This window comes from Notolepis coatsorum, assembly GCF_963971535.1.
Source record: "Notolepis coatsorum genome assembly, chromosome: 1".
NCBI lineage: Eukaryota > Metazoa > Chordata > Actinopteri > Aulopiformes > Paralepididae > Notolepis > Notolepis coatsorum.
Genome location: NC_140165.1, coordinates 310,211,394 through 310,237,729, shown reverse-complemented (window position 1 = coordinate 310,237,729; position 26,336 = coordinate 310,211,394). Strand labels below are relative to the sequence as shown.

The 26,336-nt window shown below is 44.9% G+C and overlaps 1 protein-coding gene across 1 annotated transcript; it reads left to right on the top strand.

The window, feature by feature from the left end:
- On the top strand, positions 1–25,927 carry kpna4 (karyopherin alpha 4 (importin alpha 3)). Its single transcript, XM_084331818.1, has 17 exons — positions 1–206; positions 2,919–2,963; positions 3,543–3,632; positions 7,657–7,686; positions 8,179–8,231; positions 8,939–9,034; positions 9,936–10,021; positions 12,060–12,146; positions 12,732–12,901; positions 15,099–15,143; positions 18,051–18,182; positions 19,997–20,125; positions 21,214–21,318; positions 21,463–21,534; positions 22,299–22,461; positions 22,597–22,691; positions 23,282–25,927. The coding sequence occupies exons 1-17, from the start codon at positions 138–140 to the stop codon at positions 23,378–23,380; spliced, it is 1,566 nt and encodes a 521-aa protein (XP_084187944.1). The 5' UTR covers positions 1–137; the 3' UTR covers positions 23,381–25,927.
- Positions 25,928–26,336: the final 409 nt, after the last annotated feature.

Genomic DNA, 26,336 nt, shown 5'->3' with positions numbered 1-26,336 from the left:
GGGCGAACCAGCAGCAGCAAGAAGAAAAAAAATAGTCCGGTAACGAGAGAGAGAGAGGAACTAGAGAAGGATATAGCCGAACGAATAGCTCAAATTCATCCGTAAAAAAGCTCCCAAACGTCGCCAAAATTGCAGACATGGCTGATAACGAGAAACTGGACAACCAGCGGTTGAAGAATTTCAAGAATAAGGGTCGTGACTTGGAGGTAAAGTATATTATCCAGATTCCGCTCTCCGTCTAGCGGCGGGGCTAACCGTCCTCCCCTCTGTGACGTCGTTTCTAATGTCCGCCGCCTGGAACTCTGCACCCGACCGCCCGGCCCACGGGCCTCGTCCCGCCGCCGCGCAGAGCCTCGCACCCGGGCTCTCTCTCTGCGTCTCGGGTTTCACCATCACGATACACCCGTGAAATGGCCTCTGTGGTCTGGTTCAGCGAGTTGAGCAGCTACTACAACGACGCCTCCGCTGGACGTGTTAGCTGTTAGCTTGCTGCTTGTGGGGGCTAACGCTGTTAGCTTGCTGCTAGTGGGGGCTAGCGCTGTTAGCTTGCTGCCAGTGGGGCTAACGCTGTTAGCTTGCTGCACGTCGCGGCCCATGGGGGCTAACACCATAGATATCTATAGAACACATCTATGGCTAACACTGTTAGCTTGGGGGGCTAATGCTGTTAGCTGTTAGCTTGGGGGGCTAACCCTGTTAGCTTGCTGCTAGTGGGGCCCATGGGCGCTAACCCTGGCTAACTCCAGCATGTCCTCCACCCGCTCGGCCTTTAGCTCGGCCGTGTGGAATAATGTATTCTGCGTCTGGAAGAAGTACAACAACGACACCGTGACTTCGGTCTAGGTCTAGGCAGCATGACTACGCTGATCTCCCCCCAGCAGCTCGTGATGTTACTGGTTATGTTCGGTGTGATGATAGTGAACGTTAGCTCGTTAGTTAGCTGCTGGTTAGCTAGCTGCTGCCACCCATCCCCCGTCTCTCTCTCTTTCGCACCAAAAACAATGGCGGAAGCCAACTATAGCCGGTTAGCTGAGCAGCTACCTGATTTAAAAAAAAAATCACGGTCCGGATTGAATTGTATGATTTTGGTTTATAGCTATTTGTTGACCTAATGTGATCACAACAAATCAGATGACTCGACTAATGTGCTGTCGAGCTATCTAAAGACGTTGAGTAACGTCAGATCACATATAGAGACATGAATGATGCATTTTGCTTGACTAATGTTTGGTACGTCGTTAGTTAGTTAGTTAGTTGGCTGGTTGTGATTATTGTGATGATGACGACCCCTCGTGAAACTGACTTCTAGGCGGGGATCGTACACGACTCTGATTGCAGGATGTTCTCGGTAACGTCCGGTTCGACGATAAGTTGTTCTCCTCTAACGGCTGTGTAAACGAGGTGTGCAACGTTACGTCGCCATGTCTACTAAGGAGTGTTCGGCGGGAGCTAATGGCAGCACGGTTTGTCGTCTGTCTGCTACAGGAACTGCTGTTAGTTAGTGGATTACTACTCTCGCGTTCTTCTTACTATGCATCCAAATTCACACCATTCTCCTGTGTGCGGCACCCCTTCTTTCGCTGTCATCATGGATTTAGCAGAAGCTTTATGTATTGATGATCATCACCTTAATTAGAAACACACGGATTTCCCTGTTATGTGTCCAATAAAGTTGCAAACCTATTGGTGTTTTACAGAGAGTAAGACACATTGTGTGTGTATGCATATATAATATTCTTACATTTCTTATGGCAATATAATATGGGCAAGCACATATAAAACTATTCTCTATTCCATAATTTTTTTCCCAAAACATTTACTCAGAATGGTCACTAACTCCTTCCAGAATGCTCATCATACTCCCCCACTATTTCAAACCCTATAGACGTATTTGACATCAATACACTTCAAATGGTTCCTTTAGTATTTAGCTACATTTCGTAACAATTCACTTCCCATTTCTTTCCACAGTTTCGTTGTGACTCAGATCCACTGTTCTCGGATATATTGATCTTCTATATAGTCGGTTCTACATAACTATGGGTACAGAGGTCCCATCATATGGAGTGGCTTCACTTCGCAGTCACTCGGATCAGATTATTTTATTGCCACATCTTTTTAAAATGTGCATACATTCAGAAAAACGTGAGGTGCCTGTTTTTCCTGGCTCCTCAACCGTAGTAGATTTGTAAACATAGTACACAACGTATTATTCTATCTATACAAACTATATAAACTAAACATGATGCACAATGTATATTCTATCTATAATACAAGGTTTATGTTAGCAGCACTCCTCATTTCAGATTGTCAAAAATATCTTGAAACGGCTTCTCTTGAAGGTGTGTACAGTATGTAAATGAGGTGTGATAACAGCGTATGAAAGCAGTGTATGAAAGCAGTGTAATAACAAATATATGTTATTACAATCCTTGTCTTTTCTTTAGTTTGTCTGGGTTCATCTCTTGGACATTGTTGCGGCGTGGTTCTTTTAGAATCCCTCAGCTTGTTCTTTATCATACCTGTGTTTATTATGTTGTATATTTCTTCTCTTTTATTTTATTATATGCACAAATAAAATACTAAATAGAAGGGATTGATGTCTGGGTAACATCTGAGCTGGTTTCACAGTAAGCTACGGCGTGTTGTATAAGGCACCCGTCAAGGTTGTCTTGCTGCTGTGCCGTCATAACTCATAACCAACTGTGGCTGTTGATTTCAAGCCTTAGGTATGAGAGAGACTGGGTGGGAATGTCTGAACAGGTTCCATAACAAAACAGGATTCAGATCTCAAACAGGCTCCCCATATTAATATTACGGCCACTCGCTCAGTCTGTAGATGAAAGGGTTGATTAAAGTGGCGGGTCACGGTGTGGTACAATATTAATATGCTCTCTCTCTCTCTCTTTCAAACACAGACTATGAGAAGACAGAGAACAGAGGTGGTGGTGGAACTCCGCAAGGTAATAATGAAAGTTCATATGGCTTTGTGGTACCAATTACAACAACAACGAAAAAGGTCTGCTCTTAAAATCACCACAGAAGATTTTGACATGCAATGTTGCTGCTTAATGTATATACATATATATACATTCTCACCACATACATATCTATCCACACCGGTCTGTACTTACCGGCACATAGTCCTTTTACATATCTGTAGAGTGATACTATATCTAATCTATATCTGTGCATATCCTATTCTTACTAGTTACGCTGCTGGCCAGTATGACTACTCTACTACCATACTGTCTTTACACCTGTATCACTGTACATATTATACTACAACTCTGTACATGATACATCTGATTAGCACTACACTCAGTAGTACTCATTTTGTATATTTTGTACTCGGTTTAATCACCTGTATATTGCTGTTACACTTTGCTGTTACATTTGCACTCTGGCTGGATGCCAAACTTCTTTTCGTTGTACTGTACTACTTGTGCTGTATGGTGACAATAAATGACGATATAGCTAATGATCTACAATGGGAAAATGCACCTGTGATTAATAACAACCTGTTGTGCGTCTCGTCGCAGAACAAAAGAGACGAGCACCTGTTGAAGAGGAGAAACGTCCCCCACGAGGACATCTGCGAGGACTCCGACGCAGACGGAGACTTCAGATCGGTACGCTTCTGCTCCGCCACTCGTCTTCCCGTCAGGAGTTTCCCCGATTAACCAAATTCTTAGTCGACTAATGGGCACAGGATCGTGTCGATTAGTAGTGGACAAATCTGTAAAATTAGCTTTTCCCGGATTATTGTGATTCCGCCGATAAATGGGAGTCAATGGGACTTTTGATTAAATTGCACTTTAACCCTTTCACTACCATAACCCTTTCGCTGCGACAATACAGACGGTTAACCCTTTCACTGCCACACAACGGAAGGTTAACCTTTCACTACCACACTACCAAAGGGTTAACCCTTTCACTACCACACTACAGAAGGTTAACCTTTTCACTACCACACTACCTTCTGTAGTGGGGTAGTGATAAAGACCAAATTGTGAGTGTTGTTGTGATGTCAGTCAGAGATGTGCTTATTTGTTTCCAGTCGCGCCTGGTGATTAATAACGAATTCAGCATAAATAAGGGGAAAAAACACTTAGTGGACTAAGACCAAAAACAACTAATTAATTGACTAATTCACTAAGGCAGAGCAGCTCTAGTTTGTTTGGCTTCTACTCTCTACCACTGGACATTATCTGGATTTATTTATTTAAGTTTATTTTTCTGACCTTTCTATGTAAAAAAAAAAAAATCTGAAAATCAAGAGGCTTTTTTATTTTGGACATGTTTATTCCGGAGGGAATCTTACAGATACTGTATTTTTGTCTGCTTTCGGCCTGATATCCAATTCCAGTGTTGGTGCCAGTGCGTCCTTATGGGACATAAGGACATAACAACATAAACATGACAAACGGGGGCCCCATGTACATTTCCTGTTGCAGTGTTTTGCTAATACAACAGGAAATACACTTTGACCCAAGTGGTTCCCCTAGCAACGGAATTCTTCTGAGAAGATCTTGAGACTTCGACTGTGACCGCTAGTCTAGAGTTACCGGACGATGGTCATTGAGAAGGATCAATCTTTTTGAGATTTTTCTGAATTTAGCATTGGAGAAGTTATTAAGATACCAATACCCTATTTTAGCCTAGTATCTGTCCCAATATTCAATATTGATGTCAAGACAGCCATACTATTAGAGCAGTGGAATTAGGTCAACAAACATGAGTTCTTTTTAAAGTGGTTTCACACATTTGGACCGTGTTATGAGAATCTTTTTTAGACATGCTGACACATTGACACGTTGCCTCCTTAGCTTGTTCTACCCGCCACGAGCTGGGTACGGCGACAGGCCGCACAGACAAGCACTGTTTATGCGTCGCTGTGCCTTTTTTCGTTACGTTAATAAGCCTTTATTGTATTCAGTATGTCCACGACTAATTGATTAACTGACGGGACTAATGAAGCATCTGGTGACTTGTCTGTTGTGCTATAATGGGGGGGGGGGAGATGACTTGCGTGGAAGCCCTGCATAGATGTTAGACGAATTTAATTGGGCGATGTTAATGTGTGGTAAACAATGTCCCCCTTCACAGACGTTATGTGGAATAAGCCCCAGGACACCTTGAAGGGACTTAACTGTTTGGTCGTCCCTGGACCGCGCTCCTCTATATCCTTACTGATCGCAGCCACGCTCGCCTACACACGGACTTATAATAATAATACACTTTATTTGTATAGCACCTTTCATACAGAAACTGCAGCTCAAAGTGCTTCACAACAGAAAAAAGACAGGCATAAAATGAGCGCATAAAGCGCAGACATATAAAATCACAGTTTTTCACATTAGGATCTAACATCCAAACAGGCCACCTTGTTTATGGTTTGATTCCCCGTTTTAAATAGACAATAATCAAAATAGTAAGATAGAATAGACAAGAGTAAAATAGTGCATATAAAGTGCAGACATAAAATCCCATTTTTTTTTTTTTTTTTTTACAGTGCAATCAAATAGTTCTGGATGACTGTTTATCAGTTAAAAGTCATCTTTGCCTTCTCTGTTTGGTATCCATGCTTTAAAACTTGACAGTTTTCCCTCCTGTTTGATACCCACTTTGACCCTTCGAACCTCCCACTCAGGGCAAACCTCCCTCTCAGGGCGCAGTTCCCCCTCTCAGGGACTTATAACCAGACACAAATGTCACAAATCAATCACTTGTTGAAATCGACATCATCAGTAGACCACTGAGATGGCTGGCTCAGCGCGGCCTGCTCTGCATCTCCGGAAAATAAATATTATCGACCGTCGGGATCTAAATAGAAAGTTGACCCTGCTGACTTACAGCAGTTCAGCATCTGGATGTTAGATCCTAATGTGAAAAACTGTGATTTTATATGTCTGCTCATTTTATGCCGGTCTTCTTTCTGTTGTGAAGCACTTTGAGCTGCACTTTCTGTATGAAAGGTGCAATACAAATAAAGTGTATTATTATTATTAACTTCAACAGTCGTGTGGTAAAGGGATGGCTGAGCTTGGCTGAGTTCAAACGGTTCAGAACTCAAAACATAGAGATAATGTATGACTCAAGCCTCAAGGGATGATGACACTGGCCTGTGACAACCCTTTGAATTCAGAAACTGCATTGTATAAACAAATAATATACTCAATTTAACAAATCGAAAAAACGCATGAGGGGATGTTAACAGATTATGACAACCCGATTTTACCACCCTCGCTACCATAAAGCACCATCTTAATTAAATGGTAGATTTCCCTAATCAGGGCCACAACTGGACTCCTTTTGTAGTTTGACCTGAGCCACAGGCCGCGCTTCTGTCTCTGAAGCTGCCTTTCATGAACTAACAAAGTCCCTGGCCGCAAGTTCCTGGAGTAACCTGGCCATAGCTGCCTCTCATCCAGACCCAGTTACCACAGATCATACCCCGACCATAGCTGCCTCTCATCCAGACCCAGTTACCACAGATCATACCCCGACCATAGCTGCCTCTCATCCAGACCCAGTTACCACAGATCATACCCCGACCATAGCTGCCTCTCATCCAGACCCAGTTACCACAGATCATACCCCGACCATAGCTGCCTCTCATCCAGACCCAGTTACCACAGATCATACCCCGACCATAGCTGCCTCTCATCTAGACCCAGTTATCACAGATCATACCCTGGCCTTCTAGCCTCATCCAGACCCAGTTACCACAGATCATACCCCGACCATAGCTGCCTCTCATCCAGACCCAGTTACCACAGATCATACCCTGGTCTTCTAGCCTCACATCCAGACATAGTTACCACAGATCATACCCTGGTCTTCTAGCCTCACATCCAGACATAGTTACCACAGATCATACCCTGGTCTTCTAGCCTCACATCCAGACCCAGTTACCACAGATCATACCCTGGCGTTCTAGCCTCACATCCAGACCCAGTTACCACAGATCATACCCTGGCGTTCTAGCCTCGCATCCAGACCCAGTTACCACAGATCATACCCTGACCCTTCTAGCCTCACATCCAGACCCAGTTACCACAGATCATACCCCGGGCCTTCTCTGCTGCTCTGCCTCACCTGCTAATTCCACGCATTGAGAGCTTGCAGAGCTCTCCGTGTCAAATACTATGTTTGTGTTTGTGTGGATGCTCTCCGGTGGGACTGTTAAGTTTGTGGCCTGTGTCTGCACAGCAGGCATCTCTCTATAGCATCTTGTAACCCCAACGTATGTTTCACTGAGAAGTCCTTTTCCCCTTCATGGGGAATGGGATTCCGTCCTCTCGACAAGCAAGGAATTGACGGATATCATCTTACTCTCAATTGCTGCCGTCAGTCACTACTAGTCACTTTGTTTTGTATCGCCAAGTGTGTGACCTTGAGAAATAGTAATTTTTGCATCCAGGCATGATGTATCGGAGGCCTGCTGTGTTTCGTCTGGCCTGTTGGGTCTTCGTCTGGCCTTGAAACTTCAGCCTCACACTTTTTAGCTACGTATATTTATATTGACATTTACTCGCGTGGTTTTGTGCATAGCAGTGTACCAGAGGTGCGTGTGAGTTTTGTGCAGTGAAGATGCTTGACTGAATGTCTCCGGACTGACCACTTAACCAAATTCCTCTTTTTGTGTTTCAGCAAAACACCTCTCTTGAAGCAATAGTACAAGTAAGTTGGACCGTTCACGTGATTCAGTTACTGATTGTCTCTTAGTGTGTTAGAAACCAACAGCCCCCCCCCCCCCCCTCCAAGTTGCATCCTCCATGCAACATATTCAGTTAGCTTCTGATTAGCACTACACTCAGTAGTACTAATTTGTATATTTTGTACCCAGTTGAATCCACCTGTACATTGTATATTGCTGTTCCACTGCTACATTTGCACTCTGGTTGGATGCCAAACTTCTTTTCGTTGTACTGTATATAATGACGATACATTTGAATCTAATCTAATACTGAAATGTTGTCCATCCAAGCTAATCGAAAAAATCTCTGCAGTGTACTGTGTAGAAAGAGCTAAGCTAAAGCCATGTATAAACCCACGCTTGTCGTTTGTCAGTGTGTGTGTGTGTGTGTTAGACGGTATGTACTGTACCCCCCCTTCAACCCTGTCGCTGTTGGTGCCCAGGCTCTGTGTGACAGTGTGTTGTTTGGTTTGCAGAATGCCACCAGTGACAACCAGGGGGTTCAGCTGAGTGCTGTCCAGGCTGCCAGGTGGGACCTTCGCTTTGATTACTCTCCTCTCTACTGCTTATTAAACACCCAGAATGCACCACATCTCCGATGCCACCGTATTGTAAATGTGCCCGTAAAGCAGAAGTCTAAACGTCCCTACGGTCGGGGGGGGGGGGGGGGGGGGGGGGGCGCAGCACAAAGTCACCTTGGTGCTCATGGAATATTTTGGTCCAATTGTAGCTATTGTTCCCGGAAGTTCTTTATATTTCATTTCATGTCAAACCTTTATTTAAACTCGAAAGGCAACTGAGGTTTTCCCCTCATTTACAGTCGGGTCGAGTGTAGATGCAGAGTTAAGCAAAAACAAGAAGGCATATAAAATCACAACAATTAAGACGAGTAAGGATCGATTTAAAACGCGTACAACTTGATAGTGGAGATCAAGGTTTTAAACTGCAGCCGAGGGGAGAATCTCAATCTTATGTTTGATTTATACTGCAATGTTTGCTACCCAGCCAAAGTCAGCTTTCAGTGTTTTTTAAATGTTACTTGTCCTTTCGGATGAGTCTGTGTCGGAAGCTGATGAGTCTGTGTCGGAAGCCGATGTCCGCTCTCGATGCGGCCACAGAGGGGTTTTTTCACAATAAGGGCGGGCGCGGGTGTATACCCGCTCGAGTTGTGGCGGTTGGTGGCGTTGGTGGAAATGTGTGTGTAAATAAACTGTTGTGTGTTTTTTCCCTTTGCAGGAAGTTGTTATCTAGTGACCGTAACCCTCCCATAGATGACCTGATCAAATCTGGAATCCTACCCATCCTGGTGCACTGTCTGGACAGAGATGACAAGTAAGTTATTACTGTTCTTCATAATTGATAAATGGTGCATTTTATAGAGCGGTTTTTTATCCAACACGCTTCACTCGCACGTTCACACACTGACGGCGGAGGCGACCGTGCAAGGTGCCAACCTGCTCATCGGGAGCAGTTCGGTGTTTTAGTGTCTCGCTCAAGGACACTTAGACACGCTGCCCGGGGAGGAGCGTGAATCGAACCGGCAACCTTTCCGATTACCGGACGACCGCTCTACCTCCTGAGCAGTGGTGCAGTGCTGGTATAACTCGGTATAACGGCGTTATACCTCGGTCACTGAGGCTGAAGTACGCGCAATCGCTTTTTACATGGCATTATCCAACCGGACTCCCGGAGAAGCATGCAGCTGCAGAGCCGCAGAGCCAGCGGCGCTGTCTGGGCCGCGCGCTGACGGCCGCGCTGTGAGGCAATAGTATCCAGCTGCAGGACGAGAGCAGCCAAAAAAAACTGTGCACGCGCGTGGAGCGTTTGACCTACTGTCAATTTACCACTGCACCACTGCTCCTGAGCCACTCTCGCAGCAGTTGAATAATTTTTTTGGGAGTTGGTCTCTCGCTTCTTCAAAGCTATGCTAATGCCTCGGTGGGCTCAGCCCGGCCTAGATTTCAGACATTATAGTGTGTTGCACGATTATGCAAATGTGTTCCCGTTTTCACCTTTCAGGAATGACTGAACATTAATGACTCATCAACACCCCTCTGTTTTTAATTCTGTCGTGTCCTTCCTCCCCTGGATGTCTTACACGTCTCCTTCCTTCCTCTTGCTCCCCATCACGTCTCTCACACCTCTCCCTTCGTCCTCCTCATCACGTCTCTCTCACGTCTCTTCCTTCCTCTTGCTCCCCATCACGTCTCACCCCTCTCTTCTTCCTCCGCAGCCCGTCTCTCCAGTTCGAGGCGGCCTGGGCTCTGACCAACATAGCGTCCGGTACCTCGGAGCAGACCCAAGCTGTGGTCCAGTCCAGTGAGTTACCGCCTCACTATTTTATTCTTTTATATATTATTTTACCAGGAAGATCAATTGAGAACGGCTTCTAATTTACGACGATGACCTTGCGAGAAGAAGAAGAAAAAAAAATTGAAAACTGAGTATTGATAAGCTCCGACGTTATCGGTTTTGCTATCGTTACTTGAGAAATTTAAAACATTGCTGCTGCTGTTACTTGCTGCTGAAGAAATAATATTCATATAGTTATATAAAAGAATAATAAAGCAATGTCGATTCTGTAATCGATTGTATTTTCTTCTTGCAAAATAATAAAAAATAACCGATAAGAGTATCGATAAAGTACCGAACCGTTAAGCAGTATCGATACAATCCTGACGATACCCATCCCGACGGGAGAATCAACATGTAGCTAGGGACTGTTGCAGTTTCTGCTTAAACACTTGGAATGATGGAAGCGCTGAGCGTTTTAAGTGAGTTTTGGAGAAAGTTCCATTTACTGCAGCAAAACTAAGGGAGTTCAGTCCAGAGACAGTGTGGGCCTTGGGGAATAGACGGAGCAATGAGATCACTGGCCCCCGGGTGGGGGTTGTTATGGGAGAGGTGCAGGAGGCTGTGGACGCCCCAGCAGTGTTGTGCTCTGTGGCGCTGAAGCACAGTATCAGAATCCTAAATGTGGGGTAATAGGGAGGGAGGTGTAGTCTGACGTCACTTTGTACCGCCCGTGAGGTCCACACCCCGTATAGAGATTTATCATTGGGAAAATGGATTATCTGCTATTGTAACAATTCTGCCTCGTGAACATTGAAAAGCTTTCTATAACATTGTTTAAACATTTTTCGTTGAAATAAAATTCTTAATTTTTTTTCTACGATTAATTTGCGAATATTTCCATGTTGAGCTATAGATTGTGGATGAAATACACACAGAAAGGTACACCATGCCAATGTTCATGCTTTATTTTTTTTAAACGAGACGATTTAGAAATGGGCAATGGGGAAATACGGTGCAATTTTGCGAGGTGGACCGGCCGGAAACGGCAATGACGTAACCACTACACCTCCTTATAGGAGCCGTTATATACTCAGTGTTTCAGTTACAGGTAACCTTTCTTCAGCGGTAAATCAGCGTTTTGGGAATTTCCCTCGGAGGGACATCCCTTATTATTGGCGCTGTGACAGACGTGCTCTTTTGATACGTTCCTGCAGCAGGGTTTCTCAGGCGGTTCAATGTGGCTTTGTGGTTTTATTTATAAATGGTGCATTTATAGAGCAGCTTTTATCCAAAGCGCTTTACAATTTTGTTCCTCACATTCGCCCATTCACTCAGACACCGACAGCGGAGACGACCATACAAGGTGCCAACTGCTCATCGGGAGCAATTGGGGGTTAAGTGTCTTGCTGCCCGGGAGGAGTGGGAATCTAACCGAGAACCTTCCGATTACCTTCCGTTTTTCTTAGTCTTTGTATGGATTTGTCAGTCTGACATGTTATTTAGGTACTGGGGGGGGGGTTACATAGATACTCCTTGCTGTATGTCCAGTGTTTGAAGTCGATAGATTAACGAGCCTAAACAAACTGTTCAGAGTTATTTCCCTTTGTATTTTTTTTATTTTAAATGGGACACAAGCAATCAATTGGCTTTAACCCTTTCACTGCCACACTACAGAAGGTTAACCCTTTACTATCACTACCGACGGTTACCGTGTGATAGTAAAGGGTTAACCATTTGGTAGTGTGGCAGTGACATTCAGCTGTGCTTTTTGGAGCCAGGATCACCGCCTACCTATTGTACTGCCCAGTTTGTAAAGGTTTATGACTCTTGGGTGTTGTAGGGTAGCCAGGCAGGTAAGGGAATAGCTATTTAAAAAATGTGGTATGTGCCACACCCACCAAAATAAATAGATTTAGACTCGTTTCTTTGCAAACAACAACTACAACATACCATGTTCCACAGATTCAAGGAAGTTTTATAAAATATTTGAAAAGATACAAAATATGCCTTGTTTTTTGTTTTTTTGAGTATCGCTGATCCTGGGTCTGTTTTCTTTCTTTAGATGCTGTGCCGTTGTTCTTGAGGCTGCTGCATTCTCCTCACCAGAACGTGTGTGAGCAGGCTGTCTGGGCCCTGGGCAACATCATAGGTGAGTGTCTGCTGCTGCTGGGGGTTTCCATGGACACTGGGTCCCTGGTGCCTCTCGCTATATCCAAGGTTATTCAGGTCCTCCTGGACCGTCTCAAACTGCAACGTGGTACAGTTTCTGCTTCAATTGGCTTCTGTCAAATGTAGGAGAGCAGGGAAGTGTAGCACTTGCGAGTGTAGCGGTAATTCTAATGCGTTGTAATGGCAATTTTTTTGTTTGTTAACATGTGCTAATGTTGGCCATCACTAATGTTGGCCATCACTAACGGTGGCTGTTCGCTAGCGGTGGCTGTTCGCTAGCGGTGGCTGTTCGCTAGCGGTGCCTGTTCGCTAGCGGTGGCTGTTCGCTAGCGGTGGCCGTCGCCAACGGTGGCTCTGACGTCTGGTAGTTAATGCCATTCAACACCAAAGGCAGATGCACTCTGGGCGGTGAACCCCGAGTACCTGAATGACATAATGTGGGATGACATATTTAATACCATTATCCCTGGAGATGGATTCCTATAAAAGGTGACTGTTGGCTGGTTCCCGGACACATCACTCTTAATTAATGTGTGTACTCTGTGTGTGTGTGTGTACTCTCCAGGCGACGGCCCCCAGTGCAGAGACTATGTCATCAGCCTGGGCGTGGTCAAGCCCCTGCTGTCCTTCATCAGCCCCTCCATCCCCATCACCTTCCTCCGCAACGTCACCTGGGTCATGGTCAACCTCTGCCGCCACAAGGACCCCCCGCCCCCCATGGAGACCATCCAGGAGGTGGGTCACGGTGTGGCAGCTAGCGAGCGTTTGTCAGTTTGTGTGCATTCTCCTCATTCTTAAAAGTCTGTATCTGCCGCTTCATAAAATTGATATTTCCCTTTTTGGTAAAAGATCTTCCAGCTTTTGGGAATGACTGAATATAAATATCCCCCGAGAAGCAGGGAAATAATATAAATATCCCCCGAGAAGCAGGGAAAGAATATAAATATCCCCCGAGAAGCAGGGAAAGAATATAAATATCCCCCGAGAAGCAGGGAAAGAATATAAATATCCCCCGAGAAGCAGGGAAAGAATATAAATATCCCCCAAGAAGCAGGGAAAGTAGAACTTCCGGCTAGGGATATCGGTACCAGGCTAAAATATTGATATTGGAGAATTTCCCAGATACTAAATTCCGATACCAAGAAACGCGCCAGAAATCAAAGCAAAGTGACTTGTATTTTCTGCATTTTGACACAACTATCTCGAATGTGTTGTCCGTCTCTTGTGCATCACTGGGATACACTCTACCTCAGTGTCACTAGAATACACTACAAATCTCAGTAAATGGTAAATGGCTGCATTTATAGCGCAGCTTTTATCCAAAGCGCTTTACAATTTGTTCCTCACATTTTACCCGTTCACTCACACATTCACACACCGATGGCAGAGGTGCAAGGTGCCGACCTGCTCATCAGGAGCAGTTGGTGGTTAAGTGTCTTGCCTCAAGGACACGTCGACATGCTGCCCAGGAGGAGCGCGAATTGAACCGGGAACCTCCGGATTACCAGACGACTGCGCTGCCTCCTGAGCCACTGTCGCCTCAACAGCTCAGTGTCACTGGAATACACTACAAACCTCAGTGTCACTGGAATACACTACAAACCTCAGTGCCACTGGAATACACTACAAACCTCAGTGTCACTGGAATACACTACAAACCTCAGTGCCACTGGAATACACTACAAACATCAGTGCCACTGGAATACACTACAAACCTCAGTGTCACTGGAATACACTACAAACCTGTGTCACTGGAATACACTACAAACCTGTGTCACTGGAATACACTACAAACCTGTGTCACTGGAATACACTACAAACCTGTGTCACTGGAATACACTACTTCAGTGTCACTGGAATACACTACAAACCTCTGTCACTGGAATACACTACAAACCCCATTGTCACGTATTCTCCTGAAATGTCAGAGGAGGGTGGGGTTGTTACGATGGGTGGTGTGTGGGAGGCAGTTGAAGAGGATTACTGCCCCACCAGGGGTTCTCCTAAGCTGGGAAAATGAGGGCAGATTTAGTGCTCAGGGGATCAGGGCTGTCTAGTATGTGGTAGATTGTAGATACTGCACAGAGTTGGACCGTCTAACTGTCTCTAAGCTATGATTAGCCCCCTTTTTAGGAGGTGGAGGGATCCCATCTGTATTTCTATTGTCATTTAATCCACTTACCCACTCTCTTTCTCTAACACGTGTTCCTGGCCATGAACATTGAAATGTCTTAAAACTAGGACCGTCGAACGATGAAAATTGCATGATAAGCTGCTGCGATTAATATGTTGCAAAATGCATATGCAGTGGTTGCGGTCAAGAAATGCATAAAGAATGTTACGAGGAAGTAATCATAAGTACTTACTGGTCACAGGAGTCTTCAATAACGTTGAATGGTGATCCATTCTGTGAATACATTCCTTCCGATATAACAATAGCTTTGTCGGCAGACGGCTCCTTCGGTGGATCGGTTATCGACACCGCTGGCTAGCATAATTGGCAAGCATATAGCGTAGCTTGACCGGTGTACTTCATAGGAAAGAAGGCTTGGAAAGAACGTTAATCACTGCATCTTTTATACAACGTGGTTTAATCCAGAAGTCCGTTCAGAAACTATGTGTAATGAAGACGCCTCATTATTCTCAGTTTTACACTGTGGGAGTTACCAGGAACGTAAACACACTTATCCACTGCAGAGCGTGTTAATTCTAACGGCCCTACTTCATCACATGTCACTTTATATATGCACATGGTACTAAAGAACTACTTATTTCTGACCTATGGTATAGCTGTTATTTTATGCAAATGGTTCAGAGTATACATTATACTTGCATGTAAATATGTGGTTTTAAATTGAATTGTTTACCACAATTCCTGGTACATATTAGTGTGCTTTATGATTAAAACCCATTGTCTCTGTGATTCCAACAGATCCTGCCGGCTCTCTGCGTTCTGATCCACCACACCGACGTCAATGTGAGTACACCGCATGCTTCCTGGTGGCTTTTAACCCTTTGTAGTGTGGTAGTGAAAGTGTTAACCTGTAGTGAAAGGGTTAAACCTTCTGTGGTGTGGTAGTGAATGGGTTAACCTTCTGCAGTGTGGTAGTGAAAGCATTAACCCTTTGTAGTGTGGTAGTGAAAGCATTAACCCTTTGTAGTGTGGTAGTGAAAGTGTTAACCTTCTGTAGTGTGGTAGTGAAAGTGTTAACCTTCTGTAGTGTGGTAATGAAAGTGCTAACCTTCTGTAGTGTGGTAGTGAAAGCATTAACCCTTTGTAGTGTGGTAGTGAAAGCATTAACCCTTTGTAGTGTGGTAGTGAAAGGTTAACCTTCTGTAGTGTGGTAGTGAAAGCAATTAACCCTTTGTAGTGTGGTAGTGAAAGGTTAACCTGTAGTGTGGCCGCGGTGCAGAGCTGAACTCGGGGGGCGTCGTGGCCGCGGTGCAGAGCTGAACTCGGTCCAAGTGCACACTACAGCTCGCAGCACTTGGCTCGGTTCTCTATGGCAGCACAACAACTGCCTGGTAGCCCGTTTACTGGCTAGTGCTCTGAAATGTGTTCCAGTCTGATTGCTACTTTAGGCACACATACTATTCATCAAGCGTTCACCTTATTCCTTTTAAAGAAATCGGTGCTAGTATAGCGTTATTTAATTCTGTAAGATGAGTGGTTATATCAAGGATGTAATGACCTTCTTAACACTTTGGGTGCCAGCAGGGGGCGCACGGGTTGGCTCTGGATTGCCAACGCTCTATTCAATGAGAGAGCGAGCACATTTGCGAACGCATAAACTATATCTTAAATTATGTGTCTAATATGCCCGTCGCTTATCAATGACTTGTTTGCAGTCAACATTGTCGAAGCGGATTGTTTTTTAATCGGTTCATTTCCGTTTTATACCATTTTTGAAAACGCTCGTTTTTTTAAACTTCCAGAAAGAAAATAGAGATTCTGCAGGAATCGCGCTTTACTGTAATACACAAAACACGTTGTCATACTAACAATATACTCGTTATCACCATACATAACGCTTATATTGAAACACGTTGACATTAGGGCCGTTCTTTCAACCTAAAAGTGTACTTTCTTCAACCTCGAACCTAAATTCCTTAGCAACCCGTGTTACCAAGTAAACAAATCACAGAACGATAGCCAGTTAGTTAGCACCAGCCAGGTACCAACGTTAGCTCCCGGAACGATAGCCAGTTAGTTAGCACCAGCCAGGTACCAACGTTAGCTCCCGGAACGATAGCCAGTTAGTTAGCACCAGCCAGGTACCAATGTTAGCTCCCGGAAGGATAGCCAGTTAGTTAGCACCAGCCAGGTACCAACGTTAGCTCCCAGAACGATAGCCACTTAACCCTCTGCTGGCGCGTGCTGTGCACTACAATCAACTCTGTGTCAGTGTAATAGCAGTCTGTGACGTCATGGTATTGAGAATCATACCGGTGGGATCTCGAAATATGCTGGTATACAGTCATACCGCCCAAGCCTATGTACGAGGAGCATTGCTCAAATGGCATTTGAACTCGGAGCCAATCAAATAACTTATTATCCACTTTTTATTCCACAAAATAAAAGAAAAATGCAGTCAGTTTATTTCTCTTCTCTTCCCCCAGACCTCTTGGTGAGTGTCGAGAGGTTGTTGCCAGTGAAACGGATAATTATTCTCATCTGTCGGTGAAAGGATTTGGGACTTGGGAGCTTGTACTCTGGGTTAGGGGCGTCACCGTCAATCCACTGAATCAAATAAATCTCTGACAAAAAATAATCCATTCGAATTGACTCTTCAAAACATTTCGTCGGTGGCAGTTAAATGTTTAGTGTCTTAAGTCTGACGGAAATCTGCTCACACAACCCAAGGAGAAGATCAACAAGGTCAGTCAGTCAGTCACTCTCTCACTCACCCACTCACTCTCCTGAGCTATTTGGAAATGATGAGATCAGAGACTGTGTGCCGGTGTGACTGCTGTGTGAATGACCTCAGGACCAGCAGCTTAGTAGCGGGGGTTAATCGACGACATGGAGTATCCTGATGAATAAGAGGAGGAGTAGGGGAAGAAGACTTCAGCAGTTGGGTGTAGTCAGTGAGCGGGTGGAGGAGGAGGGGGGGTAGATGACTGTGGCTGGATGCGTGTGTTACCATTGGGTGGTGGCTCGTGGACGCTGAAGACCTACGGGTTTCTGCTGACATCGGCGATCATCTGAGACCAGTCACTCAAAATAAGAGGCCCTCCCCATGTGACCTGGTCGATGATTAAAGCCTCAAGATGGTCCCGTCCCCACCGTCTCGGCACGCAGTCTCGCCCAGGGGTCATGACCTCTCGAGGGTGTGGACCCCTGGTGTCTGATCCAACTCCACTCACTCACCCTCCCTCTCTCTCTACACACACTCACTCACTCTCCTTCCATCTTTCCCTTCACTCCCTCACTCTCTTTCCCTCCCCCTCAACGCAAAACGAGAATCATTTCATTCAGAAGCACTAAGGTTCACTTAAGTGTTGCAGTAGTACTTCATCCGTGGACAAAATAAAACTCTTAAATCTTCAATTGTATGGGTTGTTGTTGGGGAAGAAAAACTCATCGTTTAGATGCACAGATTAATCGATAAAATAATCGCAGAATCAATCAATTTACTTAAATAATGGTTTTGTTAGCGGCTTTACTCTGGGTTATGGAAGAGGATCATCGTGTTATGGATGTATTGCAATGTAACCCTTTCACTACCACACTACCAAAGGGTTAACCCTTTCACAACCACACTACAGAAGGTTTCTGTAGTGAAAGGGTTATAGTTATTCCGTTGGTGTGGTTATTGCGTAGCGGCCTCATGACGCAGATGAAATGGTTTTAATGGAAGGTTTGTTGTCTGTCTTGGTCCAGATCCTGGTGGACACGGTGTGGGCTCTGTCCTACCTGACGGACGCCGGCAACGAACAGATCCAGATGGTCATCGACTCCGGCATCGTCCCTCACCTGGTCCCCCTGCTCAGCCACCAGGAGGTCAAAGTTCAGGTACGGTAAACACTTTTGATCGAGGTCCAAGTTCAACCGATCTGTGCTCCGGGGGTAGAGGCCCGGGCCACGCGTATATTTTCCCTGACGGAGTTGCACTTCCGCGTTCGGTTTGCGCAATCTGATTGGCCACTGACGTTTTTCTCAGCGCCAATCGCGTTACTCCTAACAAACTGGTTAAGCTTGGCGACTCTTTCGAAGTCGCTCTCTTTCGAAGTTGGTTAAGGTTAGTTGTTTAAGGTTAGGGTTAGTTGGTTAAGGTTAAGGTTGGGGTTCGTTGGTTAGGGTTAGGGTAACAGCCTGCTGGCGCAATTGTTAGGAGTAACGCGATTGGCGCTGAAAAAAAAACGCCAGTGGCCAATCAGATCGCGCAAACCGAACGCAGAAGTGCAACTCCGTTAGGGAAAATATACACGCGCCCGGGCCATGTGGGAAATTATATATTGCAACAATCGTGAGGAATATTTTTTTCATTACATGCTACAATATTTGCTTTTGTATTTTAAATCCTGAGTTCAATAGTCCAGTTGATGTTCACTGTGTTGAACTGCATGGTATGATAAAGTGTATCAAACCAACACTCAAATAATATCCCCTCAAATCCTTTAGATTAGGTTTTAAATGCATTGTCATTGTACAGCAAAAGTCATTTTCATTGTACTGTACTTGCGCTGTATAATGACAATACATTTGAATCTAATCTAAAGGATTTTAGGGGATATTATTTGAAAATCATAGTTTTGGTTTGGTATCAGACTTTACCACACCATGCAGTTCAACACAATTCTTCAAATAATATCCCCTCAAATCCTTTTTATAAAAAATATCTAATTTATTATCATAAATTCGGACACCAGAGTTGTGTATCATAATCTCTCATCACGGCATGCCCTTACTCTTTTAAGACGATAAACTGATATTGAACCGTTACTCGGTCCTACCTTCAAGCATAAATGGGGAATGTCTTATTTGACTTACTAATTGTTTATTTGTCGAGGACAATGCAAAAGAAAACATTGTAGCAGGTTACAATAACAAGATACAGATGCATTGCATATCATTACCAAAAGTACATGAGTTAAAATGAGCACATCATTAATAGTGATAATCTGTACATGATCATACAATAATTATATCACATTAGTCATTTTACACGTGTTGTGCACGTGTGTGTATTCCCTGATGGCGTTATGTGTATTTGCACATGTTTATAGGTGTGTGCATGCATGAGTGTACGGTATTCTTATGTAGTATGTATGTATGTCTGTTTGTCTGTTCCTCTAGCTGTGTGTACATGTCCATGTGTATGCATGAGTGCATGATCAGTTATCTTAAAGGAACACGCCAACATTTTGGGAACAACATTAGCTTATCATCTTCTCCAGAGAGAGAGACAAGATGGATAGATACCAGTTTCCTCTCTGCGTGCGTTCAGTAGAAAGCCATCTGGCTGCACGTTAGCCTAGCTTAGCACAATGAATGGAAGCGGACATGGCCGGTTAGCCTATAGGCATTGTGTCCAACTAACACCTGTCCCGAAGGCTAACCGGCCATGTCCGCTTCCATTCATTGTGCTAAGCTAGGCTATAACGTGCAGCCAGATGGCTTTCTACTGAACGCACACAGAGCGGAAACTGGTATCTTGTCTCTCTCTGGAGAAGATGCTACGCTTCCCAAACAGTTGCTGTGTTCCTTTTTTAGCTTTGATAGTTCATGGCACTAAAACATGCCTGAGACGATGTGTTCTATGTCTAATGGTGGTGTGTGTGTGTGTGTGTGTGTGTGTGTGTGTGTGTGTGTGTGTGTGTGTGCAGACTGCAGCTCTGCGGGCCGTGGGCAACATCGTGACGGGAACAGACGAGCAGACTCAGGTGGTGCTCAACTGTGACGCCCTCAGCCACTTCCCCTCCCTGCTCACACACCCCAAGGAGAAGATCAACAAGGTCAGTCAGTCACTCTCTCACTCTCTCACCGTCACTCACTGTCACTCACTCACTCACCCACTCACTCACTCTCCTGAGCTATTTGGAAATGATGAGATCAGAGACTGTGTGCCGGTGTGACTGCTGTGTGAATGACCTCAGGACCAGCAGCTTAGTAGCAGCGGGGGTTAATCGACGACGTGGAGTATCCTGATGAAGAAGAAGAGGAGGAGGAGAAGAAGAAGACTTAAGCAGTTGGGTGTAGTCAGTGAGTGGGTGGAGGTGGAGGAGGAGGGGTAGATGACTGTGGCTGGATGTGTGTGTTACCATTGGGTGGTGGCTCGCGGACGCTGAATACCTACTACGGGTTTCTGCTGACATCGGAGTGCATCTGAGGCCCGTCACTCAAATTCAGAGGCCCGCCCCCTCCCCCCCATGTGACCTGGTCGATGATTAGAGCCTCAAGATGGTCCCGTCCCCACCGTCTCGGCACGCAGTCTCGCCCAGGGGTCATGACCTCTCGAGGGTGTGGACCCCTGGTGTCTGATCCAACTCCACACACATACTGATCCAACTCACTCTCTCCTTCCCTCCCTCTCTACACACATACACACCCTCCCTCTCTCTCTACACACACTCACTCTCCTTCCCTCTTTCCCTCCCTCTCTACACACACACACACCCTCCCTCACTCTCCTTCCCTCCCTCTCCCTACACACACTCACCCTACCTCTCTCCTCCCTCTCTCCTTACCTCTTTCTCTCTCTCACCCTCCCTCTCTCCCTACACTCACTCCCTCTCCTTCCCTCTCACCCTTCCTCTCCCTCCCTCTTTCCTCTTTCTCTCCCTCCTTCTTAACCTCCTTCTCTCTCCCCCTCCTTCCCTCTCCCCCCCTTCTACACCTGTCTCTCTTTCTCTGATAAAACAGATTAAAGCCGTTAATCAAAGGAAAAAAATAATATTTACATATCTTGAAACTTGAAACTCTTGGGGGTGTTTAAGATGTCGTTCTTGTTCTGTACGACTAACCCGTTATGATTACCTGTGAATTTTCCCCCACAAAGAGAAAACCGCCCTGACTCATTTGTTTTTCTCCTCCCGTCCTCCAGGAGGCAGTGTGGTTCCTCTCCAATATCACGGCAGGAAACCAGCAGCAGGTGCAGGCCGTCATCGACGCCAAGCTGGTGCCCATGATCATCCACCTGCTCGACAAGGTGCGTGTGTGTCCCCGCCCCTTTTTTCAAACCAGCGAATCAAATGGACAATGATGTAAATCTTTATATATATATTTTTTAAGAGTATGTGTATGCAGTGGGGAAACGTGGACTGATGATTTTGAACGTGTATATTATTCCCAGGGTGACTTTGGCACTCAGAAGGAGGCGGCTTGGGCCATCAGCAACCTGACAATAAGCGGGAGGAAAGACCAGGTAAGACTCTTAACTCTTCTACACGATGTCCCTCCTGTAACCAGGGATGGGGACGTCTTTATTTGTCATTCAGCAACACACACATGTAAGATGGGCGACACACACATGCATTGGGTCGTCGATGAAATGCCTCTTTGATCTTGACCCATCCCGTCGTCCTTAGTACTGTGGAACCCTTTGCTGTAGTCTAATGCATCACTCCTGGGTTTACTTTGGTACTGAAAGGGGTGTAAAGGTACACGTATCCGTACCGAACCGTTTCAGTACTGGACCTTAGGTGACAGTACGGCTGTGTACCGAACTAATACAACGGTGATTGTTAACCACTAACGACCGCCCACCGGGGGCTGTTTTTTCACAATCTAATATATTATTTAATATATTTATATATATATTCTACAAGTCGATTATACATTTCAATATAGAATATTCATTGACAGCCCTACAAGTACAATTAGTTACTGCACACTACATCACCCCTGAGTGGAACATGGAAAGCCAAACTACAGACTACACCACCAGGTCTACAGAGAGGGAGAGACCTGCAGACTGAACACACCTCCTTCATTACACTACAGACTACACCACCAGGTCTACAGAGAGAGAGAGAGAGACCTGCAGACTGAACACAACTCCTTCATTACACCGTAATGAGGCAAAAGAAAGTTCTTCAAACACAAGAGCCGCCTATATTTGGGTTAAGACACTATGGCAGGTACCGTTAACAGATCTCTGACGCTGCACTCCCCCCTCCACTCCCCTAGGTGGCGCACCTGATAGAGAAGCAGGTGATCCCTCCCTTCTGTAACCTGCTGACGGTGAAGGACGCCCAGGTGGTGCAGGTGGTCTTAGACGGCCTCAGCAACATCCTCAAGATGGCCGAGGACGAGGCGGAGACCATCGCCAACCTCATCGAGGAGTGTGGAGGTGAGCTGGACTTTCACTATTTCTGGCAACATTCTGTGCATCGATTCAATCATTGAATGTGGTTTAAATCCCCACCGATCGTGTTCAGATACTGTGAGTGGTTTTGGTCCTGAATGCGTCTTCCTTTCCTTTTAGGTTTGGAGAAGGTGGAGCAACTGCAGAATCATGAAAATGAGGACATCTATAAACTGGCTTATGAAATCATCGATCAGTTCTTCTCATCTGATGATGTAAGTTACCGTTTTGAGAACAAGTTATGGACTCTGGTCCACGGCACCCTTTTTATGATTCACAATTTGAATCGGACATCTGAATCTTGAGTTTGTTTGTTTGTTTTATTCCTAATGTAAACCAGTCATATGGTGTCATTATTGCAGTTTTCTCTCTTTTTATTACAAATATTATTTGGCTCACTATACAATTCAGTGAGACCTTTTGGGAACTTAGATCATTGCAATGCAATTTGCAAACTCTTCCCTTCAGAGTTTGTCTGATTAACCAAATTCTTAGTCGACCAATGGGCTAAGCAAGTAATTGGTGCATGTCAATTAGTAGTAGTAGTTTTACTACCATGCACTTTGCCACTAAATAATCTCCCTCGCCTATATTGCTATGTACGTACTATGCGAATATGTCTTTACTACTATGCGCTCGAGAGTGTAGCACCCAAGTTCAACACTGTTTGACGAACACCGTTACTCTCTTTGGATAAATGTAAATGCGATGATTTGTGCACAATATTATATAGATGAGCTTCTATTGTCTCGAAGGCAGGTGACCAGTACTAACGTTGTGTGTGTCTCTCTGTGTGTTGATGAAGATTGATGAAGACTCCAGCCTGGTCCCAGAGGCCATCCAGGGTGGAACCTATGGCTTTAACTCCTCCACCAACGTGCCAGCTGAGGGATTCCAGTTCTAGAAAGGCAACCCGGGGGATTTTCTGGAGTTTTGTTCGCGATGCAGCACTCTGTTCAACATTTAAAAAAATTAGGAGAGAAAGAGAGCGAGCGAGAGAGAGAGAGAGTGTGAGAGAGAGCGAGAGAGAGAGAGAGCGAAATTAGATCCATTGTGCTTGGCTCGTTGGGATCCATGGCTGCATCTTTTATCTGAGAGGAAAATGTGTGGATTTCATTTGGCATTCCGGGGGAACCAGTCCAAGTGAGGTTTGAGACGGCGAGTGGGTGCGAGTGAGAGTGACTGGCTACATGTTGCAAAAGAAAACAAACAAACAAACAAACACACAAAAAAAACATCTACATCGAATGCGTTGAGAGACACGCAGCCGACTTCACTTCCGCGTTATCGGAGCTGTCTGCTAAAAAAAAACCTGAAAACTACTTCAAACGACGACACCGAGGGGAAAAAAGCAACTCGGATGTCTAGCCGCGGGGAGAACCAAGGACATCCGACGAATCCCGATCGAGAAATCTTGAGGCGCCACGAGATTACTTGAAAAAAAAACTAAAACCCACACGAAATCAACAGGAAATTAACCGAACAGAGAACAAGATGAACCGTGTCGCAATTCAAGCGGTCCTCCGACGCCAGAGAGGGCGCCACCCTCGGCGCGCCCCTCTCCCCCAATCGGCCACGCTATCTGACATGAGTGTGAATGGACCCATTGTGTATGAATGTCTGGACTCGAAGCTGAGGAGCCAGGTTCATCTCCTCCTCCTCCTCCTCCCCCCCCACCCCCACCCCGAACAGAGAGAGAGAGGCCTCGACGGGGCTTCTCCCCCCCACCTCTCCCCCCTGGCAGGGCGGGGCCAGGTGTCCAGCGGCGCGTGATGCGAGATGTGTGGACGGAGTGTGAGTGTGGGTGTGTGCTTGCGTGCGTGCGTGCGTGCGAGCGTGACTGGGACGTGTGTGCGAGACTGGATGAGAACGCATGCAGAGAGCGAGAGAGAGAGCGAGCAAGAGCGAGCGAGAGGAGAGAAAAAAAAAGATACAAATACAACTGAAGAGAAACAAAATGGAGAAAAATGCAAAAGGAGAGAAATTCTGCCTTTTTGAAAGAGAGGCAGATCTACGAATCCCTGAAAGGAAGAACTTTGGAAATGACAAAAGAAGAAAAAATATTGACGTCCATCGTCATCACAAGGATTTTTTTTGTTTTATTAAGTTAGTATTAATTGACACTGGACAATACTATTGGCAGGTGTGGAGCAGCAGTGCATTTCTATTTACGATGCATTCGGTGGCTTTTGGGCTTTTCTTTTTGCCTCCAGTGTGTTTCCTTTATTCTCTTTTTAGTTTCAGCTTTTAGTTTCATTGCTTGTGTAAAAAATGAAAAGGTGATCAACAAAAAAATAATGGTTCATATTCCACCCACCCCTCCCCCCACAAGAACCCTAACCTACACACCAGAGTATGGGCTTGATGCTGTGAAACCCTGACACCATCACTATTATCAACCAAATGACTTACATATGCCCCCTTAGCATGACTCCATGTTTTATTTAATTTCTTCTTCGATTTATAGAAAGATCGCTGCTTCGCAGTATTGTTGCCATGGCTTTTTGACTTATCACAAGGGGAGAAAATGCGAACAATGGCCATTTTATGTAGGTTTGTGATTCATAACCTTTGCATGTACTAAACTATAGCACAGTTCATTTTTAGGGTAATTTTTTTTTGTTTCCTTAGGCTGTGTACACAGTGTAATTTTCATTAAGTAAAAACTGTGCTGTTTAAATGTTACATGTATCCCTCCCTCCCCCTCCCCCAACCCCCCTTTACTAGTCTCCGGTTTGCTGAGAAATCTGGACAGTTTTGCACATGTACTACGAAGTGAGGCCCGAAGTCTTTCTGAAGGCGCGTCGGTCGGTTTCATAAGTCAAAACCCGCCAGCGGCCTCCTACGATATGCATAATTCAACCACAATCTTTGTTTTATATCTAGAGTAATCCATTAAAGCTTTTTAGGGATATTTGAAAGAAAGAGGAGAAAAAACTAAAAGAAAAACCTATTGAAAATGTTTTTTTTTGTAGGAGCAGCAATAATGTATCTGCTTCTCAATCTCAGTGAGGATACGAGGGGATTAAACCCTCTTTGCTCCAGGTTAAAGGGTGACTACATGTAAACAAGGGTTCACCCCCAATGATTTCTCCTATGAAATGGGGGGGGAAAGTACCCACGAACAAGTTTGCTGTACCTTTAGTACCACCACCCCCCTCCCTCACCCTTGACCCTTTAGATGTCCAAGCTGACCTTTCCCTGACCTTATTATTTGTGTTAACTTCAAAAACACTGTAGTAAAGGATTACACTTTGTGGTCATAACCTTCTGTTGAACATAGGGTATTTTTTTTATTTTAAATTTTTTTTTGCAGCATTCCTTGTTAGCAAAGATGTGGTTTCAATTTCAAATCTAAACTATAAAATGGAAGAAAAGGTGGTTTGCTTAACCTGTTGGAGATAGGCTACAGGATAGGTTGTCTTCAAGAAGAATAAATAGTGAAACCCGAGTCGAGTGGATTGTGTGTGTGTGGTCTTGTTTTATTTTATTTTATTTTTTTATTTAAATTTAAATGCATCCCAGACAGATTCTGGTAATTGTCAATGATATCGGTGACCGCATTGACTTGTAAGCTGAATTTCACAACTATTTGAAAGAAGTGCCATGATCTCGTCTGGTACTTGAGAGGGACATTTGGGGATTTTTAGAAGCCCATCATGCTATTGATCGATAATCAAGCCCCCTCTTTTGACATTCAAAAAGTTTAATGTTACACATTTTTGCTGATAAACCTGTAAGCATTTACATTATAGCCATTTTAGCTGTCTTATCTAGAGTGACTTGTGTTCAGCAATACGCCCATGTTACCCCACTTCTCAGAACTGCTCCCTCCTACCTCCGGTCAATGGTCTCTAACT